At 32.8% G+C, this 17,339-nt stretch overlaps 1 protein-coding gene across 4 annotated transcripts; it reads left to right on the forward strand.

Moving 5' to 3' along the window:
* Positions 1 to 824: 824 nt before the first annotated feature.
* LOC112519067 (splicing factor U2af large subunit A) lies at positions 825 to 8,067 on the forward strand. Of its 4 annotated transcripts, XM_025127027.1 has the most exons (14): positions 825 to 1,080; positions 2,051 to 2,310; positions 2,524 to 2,640; positions 2,986 to 3,050; positions 3,135 to 3,164; positions 3,698 to 3,768; positions 3,859 to 3,903; positions 4,007 to 4,066; positions 4,369 to 4,429; positions 4,504 to 4,616; positions 5,441 to 5,887; positions 6,745 to 6,889; positions 7,154 to 7,221; positions 7,669 to 8,067. In XM_025127027.1, the coding sequence occupies exons 1-14, from the start codon at positions 940 to 942 to the stop codon at positions 7,804 to 7,806; spliced, it is 1,761 nt and encodes a 586-aa protein (XP_024982795.1). In that variant the 5' UTR covers positions 825 to 939; the 3' UTR covers positions 7,807 to 8,067. The 4 variants fall into 4 exon arrangements, with proteins under 4 accessions (XP_024982795.1, XP_024982792.1, XP_024982793.1 ...); XM_025127024.1 differs by lacking the exon at positions 3,135 to 3,164 and having other exon boundaries at positions 2,983 to 3,059; XM_025127025.1 differs by lacking the exon at positions 3,135 to 3,164 and having other exon boundaries at positions 2,986 to 3,059.
* Positions 8,068 to 17,339: the final 9,272 nt, after the last annotated feature.

Genomic DNA, 17,339 nt, shown 5'->3' on the forward strand with positions numbered 1-17,339 from the left:
AACAGAAATAATGAAAAAATCTTATTTTTTTAAGACAGAAATCAAATTATTTTTAAATTTTCTTTTCTTTTTAATTTTAAACAGAAATCTAGAATTTACAAATAACTAATGTAACAGATAAATATTGGGATACAAATTACGAACGTGACACTAACGTAATAATATTTTGGTGATTTTTAGGAGAAAAATGACTAAAAGATAAAACTAACAATTGAAAATAGCTATTTTAATTAATTTCTCTCATTTTCATTAAAATCTAATAATCTATACTATATTATAAAACATTTGACAAAAATTATTGAAACCGTTTTTTATGCATGAAGTACTCTTTATTGATGTATATTACTTAAAATTTAAGATTATAAGTAAGTCGTGCTTAAGTACGACTAATTAAAATTACATGTTTGAATTTGTGTAACTAACTGCAGATAAACATAATCAAATATAAAATAAACATTTTATTTTAAATCTAAAGAAGTTATACAAAAAAAAAAAATAAGAACTATTAAATAGTTAATTTGATACTAATATCGATCTATTTTCTTTTTAAATTTTTATGCTATCTTTAAATTTATATTTCATTCAAAATTAAAAACATTACTGCTTTCTTAAACCATATAAATTATATTATATCGATAGAGACAAAGAATAAAAACTAAACATTAAAATCGAGATTTATCATGTTAGCGTGAATATAAAATAAGGTAGTTAATAGAAATCAATGTATGCTTAAGAAAATTAATAAAAACAAATAGAAGGCTCCCCAGGGAGTATCCTGATATTGGGCGGCTCATGGTCCTGGGTATAAGTACTGAGGCATCGTACCGTACAAGACTATCAACCCCCTTTTGCATGCCCTAATTTCAACACCAACACATCCTTTCACAGATAATTGTAGGGACACAAGGAGATCTCGAAATCGGAGAGCAAATCAACACGATGACGGATTACGAAGAAAGGTACGAAGGTAACGGGGAAGATGTTGAAACCTTTGGCGGCGGCTCGTCACCTCAGGCTAGAGCCAACAGCCACGGCGGTGGTGGTGGCGGCACCGATGATTTCAGCGATTCTAAGTCACAGGTATTGAAAGTTGTTTTGATTTCTGCTGATTTATTTGAGTAGTTCGTGTTTTAGGGTTTCGGATAAAAATCGAGGAATATATTTGAGGGCATTCTGCCTAAGTTGGTTTATGATAATCGGAAGATTCTAGTTAGGAGTATGAATTAATTTGATGATGAGCGGTCACCCTGGTGATTTCTAGCGGCCTTGTTTACTGAATTATCGACTTTGAATTAGGGTTTCAGAAATTGACTATTGAATGTCAAAATAGATGCCTAATTTTGGCAAGGAGGTAGTGCTTGTTTCATTCTGCAAAATTGGACCTGCTGCTTGATTTTGAATGTTTGATTAACTTCAGACATCATATGAATTGTAGATAATTTGAAGAAATTTCCCTAGAAGTTAGACATTAATAGGAGTGTTTTTAGATATTCAATCCGCAATAAATCCACATGACCTAAAATTATTGTAGTCCGGCACCTCTTTTTGTTTTCTATCAACAACTTTTTGTAAAGAACAACTTATCATTACAGGTATAAAAGGATTAGCTCCAAGCCTTCGCTTCTGTGTTGTAGTTCCCTTTCATTATCAAATTGAAACAGATGCATTACTGAAAAATAACATGGGACACTGTAATTACCTTAATTTGTAAGATGCAGTGTTGCAGGAAAACTTCCTCAAAGAAACTGCATAGATGAAAATCACGTCTTAATGATTTAAACTTCCCTTTCTGGTTACTAAAATCTGGGACTCTTACATGGAAGAGCTCCTTGAAATTGACGTGCCAATGTCATTTGCTTATATTCTCTCTCGGTCTCTCCTGAAAAAGTTTTCCAAATATTTTTAAGCAATGATATTGGACCTTAATGTTTCCAGAATTGCTCCAAAGAATGCGGTTTCAATGCGACTATAGTTGAAATTGCATGTTGGAAGTTTGGCGTGCGCTTTTACCATTTTGTTTGAATACTTATAGTTGCTTATCTGTTTGCAGCGTGGTTCTCGTGACTATGAGAAGGAGTCCTCAAAAAGCAGGTCAAAGGACAGGGACAGAGGACGGGATAAGGACCGTGACAGGGAAAGGGATAGGGATAAAGACAAAGATAGGGAAAAAAGCCGAGATCGGGACAGGGAAAGGGAGCGAGACAAAGACCGTGATCGGCACAGGGACCGTTACAGGGAACGCAGTGAGAGAAGGGAAAGGGGAAGAGATAGAGATGATGATGATTATCACAGGAGTCGAGATTATGATAGGTAATATAGTCTTACTGCTATTTTGTTCACATGCTCTCTGTTTTTTTGGACTCTGTGGTTGTCAAGTATTTGGGGAATTTTTATCATTATATTTCGTACATACGCATTTATTTCTGGTAGATTTTGTCGGGTTACTCTCTGCCATAGTGGCATTATTGAAAACTTTATGAATCTATGATCTTAATTTTGTCATGGCTTGTAATTTGCTTGCAGGAGGAGAGATTACGACAGAGATAGAGAGGATAGACATGGTAGGCACAGGTCTCGTTCTCACTCAAGAGCCAAATCTGAACATAGGTCAAGATCACGGTCTCGTTCACGGTCCAAAAGGTAAGGGTTGGGTATTCCGTTAGTTAGGATGCTGTCAGGGACATTATCTTTTGCTATAGTTAACATCCTTATGGAAATTAAGGTTTTTTCTTTCATCTGTTAATTGTTCGTTATGCTTATTAAAGTCACGTTACTCACATGGTACAGTTTTAGCTGCATGTTTCCCAAATATTACTTCATAAATAAAGGCGGAGAAAAGGAAGATCACATATGATTTTTACTCATTTATATTGAATCATTCTTTTCTGTTTTGAATCATCCTGTTCTAGTTTAGTTTTAAGAATTACGGTTGCATAGTGTTTGTGAACTGACAGTTTTATAATTTCTCCTTGGTGTTTGTAGCAGCAAAAGAGTAAGTGGTTTTGACATGGCTCCTCCAGCTTCTGCAATATTGGCTGGTGCTGCTGCAGTTACTGCAGGTACATGTCCCATCATTTATAACTGAGTTCAATATTTTGATAACTATTATTTTTCTCTTTGATATAGTGTGGAATGGTCGTACCAAAATGCATGGTGTTATTTTGGTAAGCAAATTTAGTTCTTTTACTTGTACCCACAGAGTTCCAGCGTCATCATCCCTAAATTGGATGTTTCCGAATTATTTATTGTTTACTTAGTGACATAATTCTGAACTGAGAGAGCTTTTGGTTTTGTCTTGTGTTTGGTGTTTTTTGTTTGTTCTATCTTCTGTTTTATGTCTAAGAAGGCAATGTTGGGCTACTAGCCCCACTGTGCTGAGAATGGGTGTGAGCCGACTTCTGTAGCTTTTATGTACAAGGAAGAATCATTGCAATGGTATGATGGGTCTTGTTCGTCTTCAACTGGGATTTGCTTGTTTTGGTAGTTTTACAGATTTTTCATCTGCCGCTTGAATATAGATTATAATCTTTTCCATTAGATACATGCAAGATTCTATAATTTTTCACAAATTATTGGAAACTATTGGATTTTTCAAAGGCGGTTGAGTGATGGTTGTTACCCATTATATCTATGGTTTAGCTAGAGAAGGTTTAAACATTTATCTTTACTGGAGATGTGATTTTGTCGGTTTTTACAGGTCAGGTCCCTGGGACTACCCCCACAATTCCTGGAATGTTCCAAAATATGTTTCCGTTGGCATCTGGCCAGGTAATTTATCAACTTCCGTAATGATAGTTTGCTGTAAGCTATTTTTTCTGTTTATTTTTTACATTTTTCTCTTGCCATGGCCATTTGCAGTTTGGGGCTCTTCCTGTTATGCCAGTTCAAGCAATGACTCAGCAGGTTGGACAATATAATTATTTCACATTTTAATTCTTGTTGTCTTTGTTTTTTTTTTTTCTTCTTTTGTTCTTAGTATGAAATTCTTGCAAATGCTGCAATCCAGGCCACTAGACATGCAAGGCGGGTTTATGTTGGTGGCCTTTCTCCAACTGCCAATGAACAGGTCTCTTGATACTATCCCTCTTTCAATAAATGTCTTGTATGGTTTTATTTATACATGTTATTGATCTGTACATTGCCAGCTTAACTGCTTTGTTTACTTGCTTTTTATGGTGAATAGAGCCTACATTTCCTTGCATTTATATTTATGAGTTTTGAACTTGTGAATTTGGACTGTACATATATATATGCTCTGTGGTGGCTAGATAACTGTAAATCTACTTCAGTTCTTAAATTGACTTTCATGTAACTGATTTACATAAATGATTCGGGTGTACATAAATGATAACGCTTGTTTCTTCGCAGTCCGTGGCAACATTTTTTAGCCATGTTATGTCTGCAATTGGTGGAAATACGGCTGGTCCAGGTTAGTAAATTGCATGTTGTCTAAAATGTTGCAGTTTTTTGAGCTTTGCATTCTAAAAACTCTCATATGATCAGGTGATGCTGTTGTCAATGTGTACATTAATCATGAGAAGAAGTTTGCTTTTGTGGAGATGAGATCTGTTGAGGAGGCAAGTAATGCAATGGCTTTGGATGGCATTATATTCGAGGTACCTGTCGTAACTGCCAATATTTCAATGTTCGTGCTATTAAAAAAAGTGAACTTTTTATACTGGTTTCTAGCGATGTATGTTCGACACAAGATGGTAATTGGATTGTTGACTACTCCCTCTGTCCCAAAATGAATGTCCACATCTATTTTAGCTTGCCTCAAAATAAGTGTTCACTTTCATGATGGAGAGATTGTCATTTAGTAAATTAAAAAGTACCACACATTTTAGAACTGTGTAATTTTTATTGTGGACATTTATATTGGGGCAGATGGAGTATGGTTTTATATTACTCAATATCTTTTGGTACTTGTGACTTTTAAGTTTTTTTTAGATTAAATTGATTTTTTTTTTGGTTTTAGGTTATTAATTCTTATATGATGTGGTTAAAATTTGTCAAAAATGAACATTTAATTACTCCATTTTTCTAAGGAATATAGCATCGATTTTTTCTACTCCTAATCATTTTTTAACCAATTGAATTGTATTTTAATCTGAGTAGACTTTGTGGACTATCTTCCTTTCACAACCAGCATACCGGTTCAAAATGAGTAGCCTTTCACCCAAAACTATTTGGGCTTGGTTAGCTGATGGCATGTAAAAAGTACATTCAAAATTTGCACATTATTTTGTTTAAGAATTGAGATTGCTTCTAGCATCTCTAGACACCTGTAGGACCACCTTCTTGACCAATGAGTTTAGATTTTGTCGTTTTCTTGAAACTGAACATCTGCTTTAATGAGGTGTGCCTGGACATAAGTGCTTACATATGATGATGGTTGTGTTATATTCATATCTGGTGTCATGTTTGACTCAATTTGCAGGGAGCGCCTGTAAAGGTCCGGAGACCTAGTGATTATAATCCCTCACTGGCTGCGACTCTTGGTCCAAGTCAACCCAACCCGAACCTGAATCTAGCCGCTGTTGGCCTGACACCAGGCTCTGCTGGCGGGCTGGAGGGTCCAGACCGCATATTTGTGGGTGGGCTTCCGTATTATTTCACAGAGGCGCAGGTCAGGGAGCTACTGGAGTCTTTTGGGGCTCTTCGGGGATTTGATCTTGTGAAGGACAGAGAAACTGGCAACTCGAAAGGTTATGCGTTCTGTGTATATCAGGATTTATCCGTCACAGATATTGCTTGTGCAGCTCTTAATGGTATCAAGATGGGTGACAAAACCCTTACGGTTAGACGCGCTAACCAGGGCCAAACACAACCAAAGCCTGAGCAGGAGAGCGTACTGTTACATGCACAGCAACAAATTGCATTGCAGGTGAGAAGTTCTACTTTGATTATTCATCTACCGTTTGTACAATCTTTGTCTGAAAAAATGTATGGAAGCTGCAGGTTGCAATTGCCAATCTTAGTTGCATGCTATAGTCAACATCATTTCATGTTATACTGTGGGTATTGCGGTAAATATAGGTGGTGGGTTAGGAAGGCAAATAGTCAAAAGGGTGGGCTGTGGTAGGGAAGTACAAGTCACTAATGCAATGGTATAAGTAGGTGATGCATGGGTAGTAAGGTGGTTGGTAAACATCATCTCATTAAGTTGGTGGATAAAAATCATGTCATAATCTCGTGTTATACCATGGGTATTGTGGTCAATATAAGTAGCTGGGTTAAGAAGTCAAATACCCTCTCCATCTCAATCTAAGTGTCCACAATTCATGTTTTAGTTTTCCCCAAAATAAGTGTTGTGACTTTAAAACTAAGTGACCTACTTTCCAATTCTACTTTTATGAATGAGATGAAGAACTTAATTACTCTCTCTATTATAAAGGGTATAATCGTCATTTATTTAATTTAAAAAATGTAAAATAGTTACATAACATATTTCTAGAGCTGTGTGCTTTTTTTTTATTGTGGATATTTCTTTTGAGATGGAGGGAGCAGTGAAAAGGTTGTCTGTGGTAGGAAAGTACAAGTGACTAATGCAGTAATACAAGTAGGTGTTGCAGGGGTAGTAAGTTGGTAGGTTTTAGTATAAATAAGGTGGCTGAATGTGAGTAGTCATTGATTATTCTATTGAAACTCAGGCTCTGACAGCTAAGAACCTTTGTAATTATCCGATTTTTATAGTTAGTACAGTACGAGTTTGATCATCGGCTTACATCATCTTATTTGCAGAGACTCATGTTGCAACCAGGGGCAATTGGCACAACTCCCACCAAGGTTCTATGTTTAACACAAGTGGTGACTGAGGACGAGCTCAAAGTTGACGACGATTATGAAGATATATTGGAAGATATGAGACTAGAATGTGAAAAATTTGGTAAAATTCTTTAGCTTTGTTTCGATTTCTGATGTTGATATATATGTTTTATTCCTTTAATTTGTCAAATTGGTTATCAATCTATTTGTTTTTGTTGTTCTTTTATATCTTTCTGTTTTACAGCCTTTTGTAATGACACATACTGCTATAAAGAATCTGCCCCTAACATTCAGACAGAAGCCTGCCTTACCGCCTGTTTATTTCCATATGTGATATCTACACCTAAGCAACTTTTTTATCTCAAATTTTACTCCAATTTTGCAGGTAGCTTGGTGAATGTGGTCATCCCACGCCCAAATCCTAATGGCGAACCAGCACCAGGAGTTGGCAAGGTTAGTTCAGTCTTGTCTCATCTCATATATTTATAACACTCACCCGAGTTCCTTCTTCAATATTGTTAAATCATCAAAAAAACAACTCACAATTAGCTGTTCAATTTAAAACCTGCTACTTTTCTCAATTTTTGCGTTGCCCAAGTAAGTTAAGAGTCTAAGCGTACGAGCTGAGGTAGGGTGGAAAAATCATGTGGTAACGAAAAAAAATAGAAGATTATAATGCCAGCATTTATGTCGAGACCTAAGATATGCTCCCTTACCAAAATCGGGATTAGAATTGAAATATTTATATTGTCAAAAGAGAGCCATGTGAGAGTGAGACCTAAACATCAAAAGCCATTTAGTTGGTCCAGTTTGATGGGATTTTTGTTTGTTAAATTGGTTAATCCCACAGCTATATGTTCCTACTTTTCGGTAATCAACTTTTTCTTTGGATTTTGGTAGGTTTTCTTGGAATATCTCGACACGGAAGGTTCAACGAAAGCACGGGCAGGACTGAATGGAAGGAAATTTGGTGGGAACCAAGTGGTGGCGAGCTTTTACCCGGAGAACAAGTTCCATCAGGGCGAGTATGATGGATAGGTAGTTGTATTATGTTTGCTTGTATTACTTACCAGCCAGCCAGCCAGCCTCATGTTCGGTTACCAATTTTCTGTTGATTAGAACATAAGATTAGATGTGTAATGTCTGTTTTCGAGATTTGGTAGAGTTATTATTCCTGACTTGATGGCGAGTAACTGTAGTAGGGATGCTAGCAAATTGCCCGTGGTTTTGGCTGTACCACATCGATGATTCGTGACGGAACATAATCCTTTGGCTCAATTTGCATGGACAATTTTTGTGTGTTGATTGTGTGAAAAAACCCAGTGACTGCTAGCAAAGTACTGAAAACATTCATGTTACAAAACCAAATATATTTGTTCCATCCACAAGAGTCTCATGTTATCGAAGGTTACACCTTCGTTAACCCTAAACTTCATCTCTCCCAATACCTTGTCTACTTCGAATAAATACAAAGCATCATCGGAGCTCGTTAACCTCTGTTAGCACATGGGTCCTATCCTTTCTTCTCCAATCGTGCGTGGGAATGCATGGTCGAGATGATACTGTGGTTACAGGATACCGTTGGGCCAAAAGCCCTTTGGTTTCATGATCTCCGTTGTTGCTTTTGTTTGCACAAAAAAGATGAAAATGAGGAGAGAAGGATCATATAGGTTTTCTATGGAAGTGTCACACACCTTTGTATATAAAATAACTAAATTCCCTAATGTGAGAGGCATATGACTGAGGTTAATGATAAATAATTGCGGATTTAGTGACATGGACAAAACCAAAACAAAACTCGTACCATATGGACGAAATTTGTAATTTTTACTCTTAATAATATTTTGAAAACGGGTAACAATGGTGGTATCTGATTGGTTTGAGCTTGACTCCAAAAGTCAAAAGTACCAGGAGATCACAGGTTTAAATCCAAGGAGAAATAAAAATCCTCTTGTGGCCACGAAGGTTCAAATGCGGCGACTTCGGGCTATCTGCAAAACAAGTGGTCGTCATGAGATTAGTCAGCTCGCATAGCTGGTTGGATATCCAGGTTAATAAAAAAAATACCCATATAATATAACTATTTGATAATCATCATATCATATAATAATAATTGGTATCCTACAAAACCATTTCAAAAAGATAACATCGCTCTTACCACACATGAAACAACAAAAAATAAGAAAACCGTAGCATAAGTTTAGCAAATTTATGACGAATATTTACACGAAAACATAATTAATCGTATATCACCGTAAATAAATAATTTATTGTAGTTTTAAATTATTATTTTTATCATCCTTTTTATTTTCCTTCATTTAATAGTATACACATGGTTTTCTTTCTTTAGTTGAAAGTGCCATTTGAAATTAAATCCATCACATATCCAAAAGTAATTTACAAAAGAACAACATTTAAGGCATCTTTCTAAACTTTTCACCCTCATTGCTCAAGGGAATATTATTATCATTATCATTATTATTGTTGATATTATTTGGATTGATAATTTTGTATCAAATCAAAATCAGTCGCTGTGTGTACTGACTGTATTATCAATTTAATCGATATCAACAATAATCAGTTGGTAGTATCATATGAGATTGATACAGAATATTGAAAGTCTTGTACCATGGTGGTACCATAACATCGACTTATTTATTTAAGAAAAGAACTTGATATCATACCAAATTCAACCCCAGTTATTATTACGATTATGTATAATGCACAACTTTTCCTTTTATTAACAAGAAATTAATGTCAATCAAGATTCTATCGTTTTTATAACATCCTAAGTGAACTGTACCAGATATTGTCCGCTTGTCCATATATCTGGACTCACAATTTTAAAATGTGTCCAATAGAGGTCAGAGGAAGTATCAAGTCTCTTATAAGACAACATTTGTTCCCCTCCTCCAACGAATGTGAGATCTTACAATCCACCCCCTTGGAAGCCCAACATCCTCGCTGGTAACTTGGTTCCCGACTTTGATACTATTTGTAACATCCCAGGTCAACAATACGTCAATACCAGATATTGTTCGATTTTTTCACACACCTGGACTCACAGTTCTAAAAATCGTTTAATAGGTGAGGTTTCAAGATTCTTGCAAGACTATCTTTGTTCCTTTCTCCAATCAATGTAATATCTTACAGTTTTATTAACAAAAAGTATAACGTTTAATATATATATATATATATATATATATATATATATATATATATATGATATACTTTTATCGATTAAATATTATAAATGTTGTTTAGTAAAAATATTGTATATCACAATAAAAGTCATAAACACGATATAATAATTATTTATAAATGAAAAATATATAAATAAATATTTATTAAAAAATATACCGACATTTAAAGTTTGAATTTTATATTTATACATTTTTAGTAGCAGTATCAAAAATCGATAGAAAAGGTAGAATTTACAAATTGATTATGATATTTATTTGTAAAAGTTAAAGTTATTTAATCACAAGGGCGGTGCCTCATTGGTTTGAGCTTGACTTCAAAGGTCAAAAGTACCAGGAGGTCCCATGTTCAAATCCATAGAGTAATAAAAATCCCTTTGTGGCCACGGAGGTTCAAATGCGGTGACTCCGGGCTATCTGCAAAGCAGGTGGTTGCCTGTGATTATTCGGCTCGCATAGCGGGTTGGATATCCATGTTAATAAAAAAAAAGTTAAAGTTATCTAGAGACCATTTACTAAACTTTTACCCGGTAAATGCTTTCCAGGTAATTTTCCTTACCAGATGAACATGACAAATGTCAAAAATCTTACCCGATAAAAACAATGATAAAGATGGAGAGTAGAGGTGATACTTTTTATCCGAGTAAATTGTTGCAAACTATACCATTTTGATACACTACAATTTTACCCGGTAAAATAAATTATAGTATTGACTCCTAATGATAAACGTTTACCAGATAAACGTTTACCTTGATGATAAAAGCTTACCAGATAAGCATTTAGATAAACGAAACCTTAGTTTATAAATGAAACATACATAATCAAGAAGCATCACCCATGGCCTCATAAATTATTTTGCATAAAATTACGAAAAGGACCACTAAAATGCATGGCTGCTTTCCAATACAAGATATAAAGATGCCCCTTTTCATTTATCCACCCTTTAAATCATTAAATTCTCCAAAATTCAATGAAAAAGAGAATTATAAATTCTTAATTAGAAAACATATTATTTGCATATACGTTTAAGAGTTTATATCGAGTAAGATGTCATTAGAATCGATCGTTAGTATCAATCGCCAGTCGTCACTTTGAGCTCCATCAGTGATACTTCTCTCACAACTTCGATGGAATTATCGAGATCATGTTCATAATTGATTATCATATGTGAATCTATTGAAAAAAAATGCAACAGATCTATTTAAAGATGCATATGTTAACCGACGTTACTAGTTATTCATATGGATTCACATATGAATATTCAAATGAAATGTTTCAATGATTCACATATGAAGTTTTCCTTTCTTATATTTGAATCTCTCACAATATATGTATTAGCGGTATGTTTTAATCGAATATGTTATTATGTAGTAGATTATTAAAAATTAATCAAATACATTAAAGTTAGATTTAACAATTAAAAGTTAATATAAGTTTAAATTATTAAAATGTTATTTAACAATTAAAAGAAAAATACAAAAAACCTTGTTAAACTTGTTTACTAAGGGGCCGTTTACGAAACATTTACCCGGTAAGTGCTTACCGTAAAACTTAACACTATTATTTACTTATGGGGTAAGATTTTAGTCCACCAAAACGACATCGTATGCAACAATTTACCAATTCAATTTTTTTTATTATAACTTAATTTAGATTTAATAACAAAGTAAATTACTTTTGGTTTAATAATATAACTTTTAATAAAGATAATAATTATACATTCTAATAGAACTCAATGATTATCTTAATTATATTTTAGATTTCTATGTTTAAAATGGATGTTTATTCTGTATTTGATTATGTTTATCTGCAGTTAATTACACGAATTTAACAATGAAGTTTTAATAAGTTGTACTTACGCAAAATTACTTGTAATATTGAATTTTAAGTAATATGCATCAATAAACAGTATTTCATGCATACAAAATGGGTTTTAAGAGTTTTTGTCAAATGTTTTATAATATAGTATATATATCATTAAATCACTAATCCACTCATTTTTTTTCAAAAAATTACCTACTTTCCTTTTTATATAAAAATTAGATTCCTCATTTTATTTTACATTAAATTAAACAAAATATAATCAATAATTATTTAAATAAATTATACCAAAAAAAAAAATGAGAATTTCATCATCTTTAATTTAAGATCGATAATATATATATATATATATATATATATATATTAAGATTTACATATGAATCTTAAACTGATTCGGAATCTCGATTATAAGTAGTATACTGATTCACGTATAAATTATAATCAAGATTCACATGTGTATCTATGTTAGAATTCACATGTTCACATATGGATTTTAAACAGATTAAGAATCTAGATTATAAGTTTTAAAGCAATTCACATATAAGCTATCAACATGTGAACCTTAGGATTCACATTTTCACATATGAATAAATATACACCTAATTATTACCTGCAGATGAGATTTTCTTCGATTTATGGATTGTAAAATCGCTAATAATTTCAAGATGAATAGTTGGATGATTATGAATATCCAAAAAATTATAGAAAAAAGAAGAAATAAATTTGAATGTTTGATTTTTCTTCATAATTATCATAATTAGTAAAAAAAAAACTTGAAAATGAAAATTTCAAACAAAATTGTTTTTCTGATTCTTAAAATTTTGACGGCTTCTCATTTGAACCTCCATATATATATATATATATATATATATATATATATATATATATATAGAGTATTAGGTTCAAATGAGAACATCTCCATTTTACGCGAATGCGAGAACACCCTTATCACATGTGATACTACGCGTGAGGGAATCCTATGATGAGCGGACGACGTGTTCTACGACTTAGGTCGCGTCAAAGATTGTCTGCATCTATAATTTAGCATCACATATGATGGTCTTGATGGATTATATTATCATATCAACAACACTCTTATCACATGTGATAATACTTGTGAGGGGCTTAATAGTGTAAGGGCGACTTGACCTGCAACCAAGATCGCATCAAAAATCGTCCGCATCTCTGATTTAGTCTTACGTGTGTATCATACGTGATAGAATAATAGTATCACATGTGAATGTTTATAATAAAAAAATGTTCTCACTTTCTCATAAAATGAATGTGTTCTCGTTTGAACCCTTCCTTACATACATATAAATATATATATATATATATATATATATATAGAGAGAGAGAGAGAGAGAGAGAGAGAGATGGTTTCATTTACAAATCCAACCATTAATACAAATCAATTAACTGAGATTTTCATAGAAATGATGAATATTCATTTATTATAATTTAAATATTAATAAAAAATTATTATAGTTCATTTATTATGATAAACATTTATGTTAGGAAAACAACTGATATATTTATTAAATCAGATATTTATCAGACTAGATGAACGATTAAAATTGATTTATAAAGTTTATATTAATATAACAGATTATAATAAACCATGCTTTTTTTTTTCTATATAAAGGTAAATGGGAATATACATCTTTTGTAATCTACAAGCATCTCCCCGATTTCATTTTCATATTTTCGAACCTTAATTGCTAAGTCTGTGACGTCATCAACTGTATATACCATCACCAATCATACAGGAATATAAATCATTTGCTTACGTCAGCATTGGTGTAAAAAACCTCTTTCACTCGTAATAAAACCAAAAGTAAACTACAAATTTGGTCCCTCTGGTTTATTGGTTATAATACTTTTCATCCCTACAGTTTAGAAATTACGAGATTGCTATTGTGATTTGTAAAGACGTCCGAATTTGATCCTTTCTTTTAACGACCGTTAAAAGAAATCCGTTAAACAAAAGACATTTTCTTATTTCTAGGTTTTTATTTTATTTTCTATTAAAAATAAGAAATCCTTTTATATTATCCAATAGACTCGTGCCACGTGTCCCGTTCGACATGTCCCGCTAATTTTCTCACCTCAACTCAGTGTGAAATCCTTAGGGTCCTCATCTTCGGTCACCTCACTATGAAACCCTTCTGATCATCATCTCCAGTTACCTCGCTGGGAAACCCTCCCATCGGTCATCGTCTCCAAGTCCAATCTAAACCTCAAGCTCAAAATCTATATTTAAACCTCAAATCAAAAACCAAAATCATAAACAAAATAAACAACACAACCAAAATCAAAATCAAACCTCCAAATGAAAACTTATTTGATGAACTGAAATTCCAAATTGAAAAAATCAAAATCAAATCCAAATCTAAAACCCTTATTAATGAAACCCTAATCAAAATAACCCACCCCCACCTGCCTTCTCCCACAATTCCCCCAATATACAAGTTTTTGAATCACATGGTGGAACTTCAGATGGATCTCATCTGTGTCTGGGCTTCATCGGATGGTTGCAAGAGGAATTGGGGTTGCAGGTGTATGGTTGCAGAAGAAGATGCGAGCGAGATGGTCGCAGGAGGAGAATGATGTTAGGCTAGGGGACTCATTGGTGGTGTTATTATTCATCGGAATTTGCTTCACGGAGGAAATGGGTTTGTGATCTACACATATGTATAATATAATAAATATAACAAGTATAGCCATATGTTCATTTGAGAAGTGATAAATATTTGAGAAGTATAGAAGTAGTGATCATAACCCTTCATCTAATCAAGATTTGCGACTTTGATTGGAAAACACTGGATAATTTCATGCATGGTATGTGGAAGATAGAACGATAGTTTAGTAACTTTCACAAATAGGCGGCAAAACAAGTGCATATGTTAACTGGTGTAATTCAAATATGAACTATATGTTCATACGTGAACCCGTGAAATTCACATATGAACTGTTTAACTGATTCACATATGAACTATGAGTTTAGATATACACATATGGGTTCACATATACACTTGTTTGTCGTCTATTTGTATAAGTTACAGAACTATCCCTCTATTTTTTTTCCTTTGACTAGTCAAAGCCGCAATCACCAATCTTGACCATATAAAGAACTAAGATCTTCTTTACTTTTCAAATAATTACCACTTCTCAAATGAACCTCTCCCTATATATATCTATATAGGGTTGGATTCACGTGAGACCAAGGGTTTTTCGTGAGATCCGTAAGACCAATTTATGTTCATTGATCAACTTTATAAACATATGATCTAATGGTCTAAAGTTGCACGGTGACAATTTTGTAATTATTGAGAAGTCTCGTGACGTTTATAAATGTTTAGATCTGACGATTGTAGATCTAAACCAAGGGTTGAGAATTGGTCTTACGGGTCTCATAAAAAACTATTGGTCTCACATGATCCCAATTCTATATATATATACACATATATAATCAATATCAGTTAGATTTTACCCGTCATTAACGGGATTTTTTAGTGGCCGTTAGAACCAGATTCAAATATTTTTGAAAACCACAATGACCATCTTGTAATTTCAGATGTTATTTTAACAAAAACATAGAGACCAAATTTATAGTTTAGTCTAAAACTAATTATACAATCATGACAAAAAAAACTATAATACCAATGGGCTGGTAAATTGGTGTTTCAAATTGGTGTCACAAATAAATAAACCCAAAATATAAACAATTGTACTAATAATTAATGAATGTTTTGTCATTGCTCATGGACTTGGTTAATCTCAGTCTTTGAGTGATCCAGAAAATACCTCTTCATATTAATGTCCTTGAAGACAGGTTCTGTGTAGAACCGATTAAACTTGCCGGTAATCATCTTTTGCTCAAATATAAAAGTAAATTTCTCTTCAAGACTTCAACTAATATCTCTCACTTTTTATCAGATAAAATATAACATCTTTTGTAACTCTTTAAACATTTATTTACATTACTAATTATTATTATTTTCATTGAAAATGGTTAACCATTTCGGATGATGGGAGTATAACAAGATATGTACATGCGTACTCAGGAACAAAATTTTGTATTGTTTTACAGAACTGAAACAAAAAACTGTTATAACGATGAATATTTTAGTAAAAATATCATGCATTTGTCATTTGTACTGTTATCCCATGAATTGTACTTTAAAAGAGAATTGATCTAATACTTCTTATTAATTTTAATTCAAAGGTTCTTACTTTTCTTGCCGTAACTCTGATTCTTACCAAAAAAAGAAAGACATAAAACATTGAGGTCCATGGAAGTGCAAGTGCAATCGCTTTTTTTCTTTTCTTTTTAATTTAAAAGAAATTGTGTAAAATTCGTTAAAAACATCTTTAGAAAGTGGGTTCACTTTTGCTTTGTAGTCTTGTATAGTATATTGTTCAAAAAGACTTGAAAAAAACAAAAGGCAAAAAAGTTACAAGATGCAATCGACGGTTATGGAATGAAGGTTGGATTTTCATAATGATTAAGATTTATGTAAGAATAAAATATTTATATATCTTTATTTATCTATTTTTTTATTATTATGAACGAAACTTTAATAAATTCATGCAGATGAAAGTGATTAAATGTATGTAAATATGACTTAAAAGTGAAAATAAAGATAAATGAATGTAGTTGAATTTACTGAAAGCAAGGTTTTAAAGTGGGATCAAGCCGTAAGCCTTACTAGTTATGGCAAGACAAAGTGTTCTCAAAGCGTACCCTAAGGCGACATATGTATATATATGTATGTATGTATATATATATATGTATGTATATATATATATATATATATGTATATATATATATATATATATGTATGTATGTATATATATATGTATGTATGTATGAATACTTGTGTGTGTTAGTGTTTTGAATGACCTATTATAAGAATTTAACTTCATATAAAGTTACAAAACTAAATGGGTACACCTCGAAATTACAGGTTTTGTTTGATGACTGATGCATAAGGGAATATTCACAGATGAGCATATTAAGTCTCTAGGTTTTCGGTTTTCCTCTTGTGGTCTTTGCTCCTCATAGTAAATCCAAATAGGAAAAAAAACTATTTATATCAAATATATTAAGCTTAATAGAAAATGATCCATCAAGAATGCAAAATCTGGATTAAATCTCTTGAGTCTCTACTAACTACTTTTCTTCAATCTTCAAATAATTCATGTTCGACTATCCTTTTATGTTTCTCTGAGTCTTGAGTATCGTACATAATTATCATTTACCTCCGAGTTATATGTTTAAAAAAGTAGGAAAAAAACCTCTAATGTGTCATAACGCACCATAACGCGTTACAATGGAAGTCAAAACTCAGAGTGGAGCAATAGGAGTTAACATGGCGGCAAAGTCAAGCCTCAGTGTCATAACAAGTTATTTAGAACCATGACTGAAAGTAGTTAAGAAAATTAAGCTAGATTAAAAGTCAACTCATCCAAAGGCTAAGAAATGTCCTTAATTACCACTATCATCGTAACTGTTATTCTCACATGATACCTCGTTTATGTATGTAT

This window comes from Cynara cardunculus (assembly GCF_001531365.2).
Source record: "Cynara cardunculus var. scolymus isolate 2C chromosome LG 10, CcrdV1, whole genome shotgun sequence".
NCBI classification, from domain to species: domain Eukaryota; kingdom Viridiplantae; phylum Streptophyta; class Magnoliopsida; order Asterales; family Asteraceae; genus Cynara; species Cynara cardunculus.

What these genes read in the sequence shown, in the direction of transcription:
- LOC112519067 (XM_025127027.1), top strand. Translation starts at nt 940, where the DNA reads ATGACGGATTACGAAGAAAGGTACGAAGGTAACGGGGAAGATGTTGAA. An exon ending in TGGATGGCATTATATTCGAG is followed by an intron (nt 4,617 to 5,440) that starts GTACCTGTCGTA and finishes CTCAATTTGCAG; the next exon opens with GGAGCGCCTGTAAAGGTCCG. An exon ending in ACTAGAATGTGAAAAATTTG is followed by an intron (nt 6,890 to 7,153) that starts GTAAAATTCTTT and finishes CCAATTTTGCAG; the next exon opens with GTAGCTTGGTGAATGTGGTC.